This window comes from Pristis pectinata, chromosome 25 (assembly GCF_009764475.1).
Source record: "Pristis pectinata isolate sPriPec2 chromosome 25, sPriPec2.1.pri, whole genome shotgun sequence".
NCBI classification, from domain to species: domain Eukaryota; kingdom Metazoa; phylum Chordata; class Chondrichthyes; order Rhinopristiformes; family Pristidae; genus Pristis; species Pristis pectinata.
This window is the reverse complement of record NC_067429.1, coordinates 13,842,407-13,852,486: the sequence shown is the minus strand read 5'-3', so window position 1 is coordinate 13,852,486 and position 10,080 is coordinate 13,842,407. Positions and strand designations below refer to the sequence as shown.

General features: G+C 41.7%; 1 protein-coding gene across 1 annotated transcript; it reads right to left on the bottom strand.

Moving 5' to 3' along the window:
• Positions 1 to 1,557: 1,557 nt before the first annotated feature.
• arl4d (ADP-ribosylation factor-like 4D) lies at positions 1,558 to 5,419 on the bottom strand. Its single transcript, XM_052038835.1, has 2 exons — positions 5,134 to 5,419; positions 1,558 to 3,821 (listed from the first exon to the last, which is right to left on the bottom strand). The coding sequence occupies exon 2, from the start codon at positions 3,675 to 3,677 to the stop codon at positions 3,075 to 3,077; it is 603 nt and encodes a 200-aa protein (XP_051894795.1). The 5' UTR covers positions 3,678 to 3,821; positions 5,134 to 5,419; the 3' UTR covers positions 1,558 to 3,074.
• Between the last annotated feature and the right edge of the window lie 4,661 nt (positions 5,420 to 10,080).

Here is a 10,080-nt window from a genome sequence, read left to right as displayed (position 1 = left end):
AAATACTCTTCTATTTTGATTAATTATGGGCTAGATATTCCCATTAGTCGACAGAGATGTTACAGTTCTTCAATGAGGTTTTGAGAAGATCCTTGAAGTGTTTCCCTTGTCCTCTTGGTAATCCCTTGCCATGTTTCAGGGGTTTAGTGCTGTCTTGTGAATGATGTAATTGACTGTAATTAGAGCCTTGATACCTGGGACGTTGACCAGGGAGAGGACAATGTTGTTAATTCATCCATGTGCCAATAGATTGGGAGAATTTGGAAAGACAGCTTTTCTGGTTTCTCTAGAACCTTGATGACCTCATTAGATGTAGTCCATCTCTCAGGCACAGAGGAGGGATCTCTATTATCTAGTGGACCAAGAGAATATCGAGTTTGAGGTCCTGATCTTTTACATTCTTTTCCTCAGACAGCCAAAGACTGTGCTCGTGCATTGGAGGTAGCGGTTCATTTTCATCATCAATATCTGCATTCGCTGAGAGATGGCTCCCAAAATAAGGAACTAGATTTAATTGTCTTCCAGTGGGCTAAATACTGGGCTGACCTTCAAACTCACACTGGAGTGATAGGAAGATTGGCCTCTCTATCTGCTAGCTTGTGTGAAATTGTTGTTGGCAAACTCAGTCCAGACTGTGCACCATATCACTGCCCTTACTGCAGCTGTCCTGGGCAAAACTGCTCAAACACAAATAAGGGTGATTGATATGGGAAAAGTGAAGTAGAATTCTCAAGCACAGTAGACCAGTGGATTTCAAATTATTTTTCACCCATGTAATAATAGCAACTTGGTCAGTCTGTATTTAAAGGGACAGAAAAAGTGAACCATTTTTTAAACATCCCCACATCCACTCTGCCCCAAGCTCAGGGAAGAATCCACTCCCACTTTGCTTTCAAAGAAGGATACACTTTCATCTGCATCCTACATCCAACCTGGTGGTGCTTGATGTCTAAAAGTGTGTTTCATTTCCCATCAATGACATTGCTCACCATGATGTGTACAAAAACGGTCAGAAAGCCCAAGTTGAAACACTCTAAACAAAGCTATGTCACTACTGATCTATTGTGAAATTACCTGAACAAGAAAAGGAGTTTTGATGGAAAGAATCTCTTCCTGTAAATCCATGCAGGCTTTTTCTTCTGCAATGACATGTTTTTAGTCTCCATAATCCCACTAATCGACCAATAGCTTCTAGGCTATAAATTCCTTCAGATGGTAGACCTTTAAGAAATTACATCTCTGGCCCCCCTTTTAAAGGCACTCTTCTTAGCTGTCAGACCCTCTGAGCAATGAGTTATAAGTTGCATTGTTGTCAAGAATTAGAAAGCATTAAATTTTGTCTACTTACAGTAGTTGAGAGAAGTAACAAAAATGGACTAATCCCTGCACATACATTTATTGATTTGGTGCGGCAAGCATTCGATGGCACAAGCTGTCCATTTTTAATTCGTCCCCTCCCCCAGTGACTTAAGTGAAGTGTTCTGCTGTATCCATTAAAAGATAATTGAAGAATCACTCAGGAAACAGAACTAAAAATTCAAGGGTAAACCATTACAAAAAGAAAAATGACTCATGTCTTTAATTCATCTGATCTTACAGCATTTTATTTCAGCACTAAACACAAAATTTGCTTTTAAAAAATGGTAACAAAGTACAAAAAAATTATATATACAAATCAACATTTAGTTTCACAGTTTAAGTGTTGACAAGATCCATTTTTTTGTGTCAAAGCCTGACTGGAAAACATTTTAATGAAGTTAATACAAAAAAATGTGGACGTTTGCATGTTTCCTCTTATTGAAGTACAGTGTCACAATCTAATATCCATGGCTGGAATTACACTGCTGACATTGGCTTCAAACCAGGTACCAAGTGAATTGTAACATGCAATGCCAGACTAGAGTTTCACTGCTGGCTGTGCATCCAACCAATCTCATTATTATCAAACTTCAAAGAAACTCTGCACTTACTTGGACCAGAGGAGATCAGGGTGTGAAGGCAAGTCACACCCAACATCAAAGACTTCTCCATCCCAACACTGTTAAAATGTAGCTTTGCACCATAACAGTTTTACTACAGCTGGATGATGAGAAGCATGTTTGGAGTCACCTCACATCATTTGGCCTCGACATATTCTGGTATTGGAGTGGAAATACTTCCCTTTGGTGGAACATTAAAGATTTACTCCACTCCTCTACTCATTTAATGAAATACTGCTTTAGGTAGTCCCATGTGGTAGGAATGTGTAGCTGAATCATAGCTACAAAAACGCAATCTAAAAAGCACCTCCCTCAGTCAACTTGTTATCTCTGCAGAGGAGTCATCACATGCTAACTGTCTTTTGCAGCTTTCATCAAAAGTGTCCTTGACTTGCACATTATTTGTCAACAAAGATTTGCGCAAGTCTCTAATCCTTTAGAAAAAAGAAACAGTAGCGAATATCAAAACGTTGTGTTATGTTCAGCTCCACTGGAGCAAAATGACGAAGATTTTTGACAAATGGGACAGCTAAAGAGAGCTAGAAACAACTTTTGTTTTGTCTCCATTGACCAATTTTTCCTGGCAATTCTTAGTGATGTTCTATCAGTTTATGTGAAGAGGGTTTAGCCTGGTACAATCAATCATAACAGGAACATATTTGCAAATGCAAATTAAAAGACTCCAGTACACCGAGGACCTTTGCTATAACTATCAATTCACAAATATTCTCCAAACAACATGTAAAATGCCATGAGTCAATGCTGTTTAATGGCAATAGTTGCCTTGTATCACCAACCAGTCCCTCCTCTCCTAGTTTGACACTTGTCTCTGTTGTAGTACAATCCATTGTGCAGATTGGCATTTGGATCACCGAATCTGTGTCCTGTTGCTGTGGTACACACTACACAATATCTGGGGAGAACAGAAAATGGAAAATATGAATTTGGGCTTACCCCAAAAACCTGGAAAATATAACCTAGGCAAGTTGTGTGCTTTTGACCATTTAGATTCTCTTTTAGGAACCTCCATTAACGAACTATTCTAAAAAGAGCACAGATTCAAGTCTTAATCAATTATAGGTTTGGGGCAATAGTTCATCTTTTTCTCTTCTGGTGTCTGAGCATCTTCTTCCGTTTAACAATCATTTCGTATAACCTCTCCAGTCCTTGCTGCAATCCCTGGCCATTCACAGCACTGGAACTCTGGATGTGGTGCAGAGTGGAAGCTCCCAGTTCGTTTAAACCCAGAGACTTTTCCATCTCAGCCACTGAGACTGCCCCAGGCAAATCTTGTTTATTGGCAAAAATTAAGACGGGCACTCCTTGATTTTCTGAACTCTTGGAGATTTTGTGGAGCTCAGCCTTGGCTTCCTCCATTCGCTCCAGCTCAGAGGAATCTATGACGAAGACAATGCCATCTGTACGCCTGGTGTAGGACTTCCACAGAGGCCTCAACTTCTCTTGGCCACCAACGTCCCAGACCTGGAAAGTGATGGACCTCGAGTTCCCAATTGGCACTTTGACTTTTTCAGTATTAAACCCTTTAGTAGGAATTGTGTTGACAAACTCCTTTAATTTCAGTCTGTACAATAAAGTTGTCTTTCCTGCTGAATCTAATCCAATCACCACAACGTGTAGAGACTGGAAAGGAGGCAAGAAGGTACCGCTGGGCGTCAGCTCCGAAAGTTGATTTCCCATTGTCGATACAATATCCTCTTCACCGCCCCTTTAAAATGTACACCGAATCTTAACTGCCGATGTCTTCTAATTCTTGAAGGCGTTGGATGGTGGCACCTTCTCCAAAGCCGGTTTTCAATTCGCTGGACACAGTTTGACTAAGATCTATACATTAAACAAACGATACATTAACATTCCTACAATGCTCTCATTGCATCCTACTGCACCTTTACTGAAACAGGCATCGGCTGGTGAAAACACGCTGGTATAAAGATGAAAAATTCTTTATTACGTGCAAACTTCGCAGTGCCTTTAATAATGCATTTTAAATAGAAATTCAATTTAAAATGTAATTGTCATTTCAAGCATAATTATTAATGCTCTCCCAGTATATCTTTGATCCATGTACATCTGAAGAAATCTGCGTTCATATGGGAATAATAATGCGAACTCCTACGGTGAAATTCAATCAATACATTGACCTATATTTAAAAGCTCAAAACAAACCTTCATTTCATTAGCCTGTGTGGCTGCAGCTTTTAAATTTGTCATTCACTACTGAGCAGGATTTATTTAGATTGCTGATGTTTTTAAGCATAAAACGCCTTTGATCCCTGTTTATTTACTAATCATGCCCTTCCTGATTATACTCAGCTAAAACCCATTGGGGTCAGAGAAAACCAAACATGAAATTAACACATCAATCTAAAGTGCTCTGCCCGCACCAAGGCTTTCGGGGTTCCTTCTGGGTCCTAGCGTCACACCAAGGACATACCAATAGCACGCCTCGGAGTTATATTAATTTAAATGGATTGTGTGTGTGTGTGTGTGTGTGTGTGTGTGTGTGTGTGTGTGTGTGTGTGTGTGTAGTATTTATACAACTGTACTTCACGTTCAGCTAAAGCAAATTGCTATCCACAAACACTAACAGAGCTGGTTAACACTTAAAATATTAATGGGGCAATATAAAGGTCGAAATGGCATTAAAGAAAGTGCTCAAAACTATATTTTATTTTTTTTAATTAACAAAAGTCTTTAATTCGGAGCATGCACGAACCGATCGGAAACACGCCCAGAAATTCAGATCAAAGGGTAGTTTTAATATGACCATATTATAACCCAGATGGTTTTAATATGGCCATATAAACCCAGCGGCACATGTGTGAGCTACCGGTCCTACAGTGGGGAGCTGGAATCATGTAAGGTCCATCAATAAAAGCGCCCACAATAAACTTCACTTCTGTGGTCTGAATCTCACATTAACGCTGCGGCAATCCACGTATATTTGCCAAGTGCATTTTCACACTGGATATAAAGTCAGGAAAGACACGGTATGCATCAACTAACTGACAGGCTTTTAACATTAAGACTGAGCATCTTAAGTATTTGTTAAAAATGATTAATTTAAGTGAATCAGCAGACCTAAGCGAGAATAGAGGGAAGCCGATGTAAAAATAAACAGGTGATTACACATTACCTTTGTCCTGTTGCAGGGAACCTATTGCGGTTCTAGTAGTGGCGGTTCAGTGAAGTAGGCTCCACGGATTCGGTTTGCCATAAGACAGCGTGTAAGGCAGCCTCTGCTACTATCAATAAGAACTGACAGATCCGAGAACCTCCCACATCCTCGGGATTTCTCCGAGTGACTCGCTCACACCAGAGGCGATTGAAACACATTCAGCCTGACGTCGCCTTAACCCCGGCCAACACCTAGAAAGAAATTTCTTAAAGTGGCCACCCCTTCTTGACGTCAACAGAGTCCCACACAGACGCAGTTCCAAACTGGTCTTTTCTAAATTTGACAGGTTTATTCAAATTGACCCTCCGGCAAAGTCTGTATTTATTTGGATAACGAGCTATGGGAATGTGCTGACAATTTCGTGTTAGACTAGGCAGGTAGCATTGTCGCCAACGCATTACATTATAATATGCTGTTCATATGAAAATATTTTCTGGGTATGCGCACAGTTTTAACTCGTTTGCAACTGTTTTTGGTGAACCTCGATATGAAAATCGCAGTGTTTGGAGACTCTGCATTTCCTGCACACACTCCCCATTCGAAATTCACTTTCCTGTTGCAGGGTTCAATGAAAGCAACTTAAGATAAGATATCTTTATTAGTCACATGTACATCGAAACGCACAGTGACACACATCTTTTGCGTAGAGTGTTCTGGTTGGCAGCTTCCGACGCCAACGTAGCATGTCCACAACTTCCTAACCCGTACGTCTTTGGAATATGGGAGGAAACCAGAGCACCTGGAGGAAACCCATACAGACACGGGGAGAACGTACAAACTCCTTACAGACAGTGGCCGGAATTGAACCCAGGTTGCTGGCGCTGTAACAGCGTAACGCTAACTGCTACACTACAGTGCCTGCCCCTGTCCCTGTAACCCCAACACCTCCAGCTCTGCTCATTTACCAGCATTTCTAGGAAGAATTCCACCCCACTTTTAAAAAATATTTTAGAGTCACAGAGTAACACAGCACAGAAACAGGCCCAACTCATCCATGCTGACCTAGATGCCCAACCAACCCAGTCCCATTTGCCCACATTTGACCCATATCCCTCTAAACCGTTCCTATCCATGTACCTGTCCAAGTGTCTTCTAACTGTTGTTATCGTACCTGCCTCAACCACTTGCTTTGGCCACTCTCCATATACGCACCACCCTCTGTGTGAAGAAGCTGGTTGGAGTTTAGAAATAGGTACGTTCTGTTACAATTGTACAGGGTGTTGGTGAGGCCACGCCTGGAATGCTGTGCACAGTTTTCGTCTCCTTAGCATTGGAGCCAGTCCAAAGGATATTCACCAGGTTAATTCCTGGGCTAAGAGGGTTGTCCTAAAAAAAAGAAGCTAAATAGACACGGTAGTGTAGCGGTTAGCGTAATGCTATTACAGCGCCAGTGACCCAGGTTCAATTCTGGCCACTGTCTGTATGGAGTTTGTGCATTCTCCCTGTGTCTGCGTGGGTTTCCTCCCATATTCCAAAGACGTACGGGTTAGGAAGTTGTGGGCATGCTATGTTGGCGCCGGAAGCCGGAAACATGGCGACACTTGCAGGCTGACCCCAGAACACGCTACACAAAAGATGCATTTCACTGTGTGTTTCAATGTACATGTGTCTAATAAAGAAATCTTATCTAAATAGGTAGGTTCAGAGATCTTTGGAGTTTAGAAGAGTAAGAGTGATCTTATTGAACACAGAACATAGAACAGTACAGCACAGCCCACGATGTTGTGCCGACCTATATAAACCTACTCCATGATCAATCTAACCCTTCTGTCCTACACAGCCCATAACCCTCCATTTTTTTTACATCCATGTGCCTATCTAAGAGTCTTTTAAATGCCCCTATAAGAAACATATAAGATCCTAAGGGGGCTTAACAGGATAGATGTTGAAATGTTTTCACTAGTGGGAGAGTCTCGAACAAAGGGACATTGTTTCAAGGAAAGGGGCCAGTCATTTAAAACCAAGGCACAAAGAAATTTCTTCTACAGAAGGTGGTGAATCTTTGCTATTCTCTACCCCAGAGATTTGTGGCTGGGTTATTATACGGGGAGATAGTTAAAGATTGGAGAATTAAGGGCATTGAGGAACTCACAGAGAGGAGGAGTTGAAGTCTGTGGTAGGTCAGTCTAATCAAAATATTGATTAGCAGGGCAGGACTGGGGGGCCAGGCAGCCTAGTCCTGCTTCTGTTTTCTTGTGTTCTTGTGTATTTGTTGTAAGGTTGAATAATCATCTATAGTAAATCATTAAAAACAAACCTGGGATTGATCACACCTCTCAGCAATTTGTCAGGCAATGTATTGGTGCCTTCCTTTGCTGCAACCATATGTTTGAAGTCATTCAGTAAATGAAAATATTAAAAAAAACACTGCAGATGCTGGAAATCTGAAATAAAAACAGAAAGTGCTGAAAACACTCAGCAAGCAAGTCTTCCAGTTCTGACAAGGGGTCTTGGACCTGGAACATTAACTTTGTTTCTTTTTTCCATGGATGCTGCCCAGCCTACTGAATATTTCCAGCATTTTCTCTTTTTATTTGAAGTCCTCCAATCAGGGTACTTCTCTCCCTGCTGTTCATCAAAATTGAAGTCCAAATGGCAAACTCTGTGATGATGACCTAGTAGGCATCCTCAGTTTCGAGGATGTCAACACTCTCTCCTCTCTTGCTCATCTGGCACAGCATGTGTTCATATGTTGAGGAGTAAAACATCCCCAGGTGCTGCGAAGAACATTATCAAGCAAAAATGGATACCAGGTCACTTCAGGAGTTATTAGAACGTATATCTTGGCTAAAGGAACATTTCACAGGAAGAAAGAGAGATGGAGAGGTGTAGAAGTTTTGGGACCTTGGCAACTGAGGTGACTAATGTCAGAAATATACACATGCCAGAATTAGAGGAGCTCAGATATCCTGGAGGGTTTGAGGAGGTTAGAAAGGTAGAGAGGTGCAAGGGTTTTGGAAACCAGGATTTGCAATTTCAAATTATCCATTTGCGCTTTGCCAGAGAGTCCCCTGCAATGGCCTCTCTTCCCAACCCAACAATTACACAGGAAACCTTTCAGGAACATGTCCTCAGCTCCCAGCTCTGTCTCACCTACACACTGGGGTTTCACCCAAAGAGTTCAGATTCATAACTCCATCCATGATCCTTATATAACCTTCCATGATTCTGTATTTGATTATTGTATGATTATAAATCCCCACAAGTACCTTGTTTTCTTCCTGTGTTAAAGGCATGAGATGAAGTCAGGAAGTTAATATTGAAATATTATGAAATGCAGTGGTTACTATATAAACAGATACCACAGTTATTTTGCATATAGCAACATCCCATAACAGCAACAACACAACAGGTACATTGGTCTATTTTTGGTGATATTGGTTGGCAAAGGAATGTTGGTCAGGACCAATGAGGTTAGAAGCTTGGGCAGAAGTTATTGAGGGTGGAATGTTGTTCCGGATTGAATGGCGGTGGAATGTTGGTCAGGACACCAATGGAATTAATTCTCTAGCAATACACAAAAAGCTGGAGGAACTCAATGGGTCAGGCAGCATCTATGGAGGGAAATGGACAGTCAACATTTCGGGTTGAGACACTTCATCAGGACTGGAAAGAAAGAGGGGAGATAGCCAGTATAAAAAGGTGGGGGGAAGGGGTGGAGCAAGAGCTGGCAGGTGATAGGTGAAAGGGACGAAGGGCTGAAGAAGATGGAGTCTGATAGGAGAGGACAGTGGGCCATGGAATAAAGGGAAGGAGATGAGGAGGGGAACCGGTGGGAGGAGTATGTGGGTGAGAGGCAGATTGAAATTAATTCTCTGCTGTTCTCAAATGATACCGTGGCTGCCAGTGTGCTGCCTTCTCTTGGTCTTCCCCGTGCTTCTTTTATATTCTCTATTCAGCATGTTGTTGTACCTGGTATGTTCTTTCTAATATTTTTAGGTTTGCTTAGAAATTTTATTAAGCTTCAAACTTCATTTTTCCCCACTAACCCATCATCCATTTTAGAGTGAGCGATCAGATCAGTGATAAAAAAAAGATTGTGTGTTGTGCCAGTACAAAAATAATTGTTTAAAAGCTACCTCAAAATCCATGTTGGATAAATCAAGGAGCCACATCATTACACTGATGGTCATGGAGCTGATGTATTTTTCAGGTTAAGGTTGAAAATCAAAGTTGCCAAGGTGAAGAAAGGCACTGTAATATGTTATTTAATTCACCACAGGACCCATATTGATGGGGTGAAAGATACAGCAGCTCACATGAACGTCAGCGTGAGCACAGATCCCAGCAGCAGAGTTCTGGTTGAACTTGAATTTATGGAGGGTGGAACATGGAGGATGGAAGGTCAGTCAGGAGAAGAATGTGCAGGATAGGTGCAGGTGATGCAGGTTTTTGACTCGAAACCTTGACAATTCCTTTCCTCCCACAGATGCTGCTTGACCTTCTGAGTTCCTCCAGCAGATTGTTGGTTGAACGTGAAGGTTTAATCCCTTTTCTGTTCACTTAGCTGATCACAGCAAGGACAACGACTGAGGCTGATGTAGGCAATCAGCCTCAGTGGGAAGAATCAGCCATTCCTACACTTGATCTCAATGCAGCAGCCTCTGCTGGCTGGTGCACATTTACAGATGTTGATGAGGCAGAGTTAGGCTCAGCAGTAGTTCCTCATCAACATCATCCTCATTATCTTGGCATTGACTTTTTTAGATTAACCCTAAAGGAAAAGGTGAGAGCCACTTGCTGCAAATTAAGTGCTCCCCCAGAGAGTGGTCAACACCTTCAAGAGAGGAGGAAATTTATTTTGGTCTGGTTTTGTGAGTGAACTCCTACTGCAGAACATTGCCTAGGGAGTACATTTCAGGAAACCCTGACCACCAGTAGATAGAAGATCATGGGCAAAATAAG

Excerpts from the sequence above, each read along its gene's own strand:
- arl4d (XM_052038835.1), bottom strand. The coding sequence starts at position 3,677 with ATGGGAAATCAACTTTCGGAGCTGACGCCCAGCGGTACCTTCTTGCCT.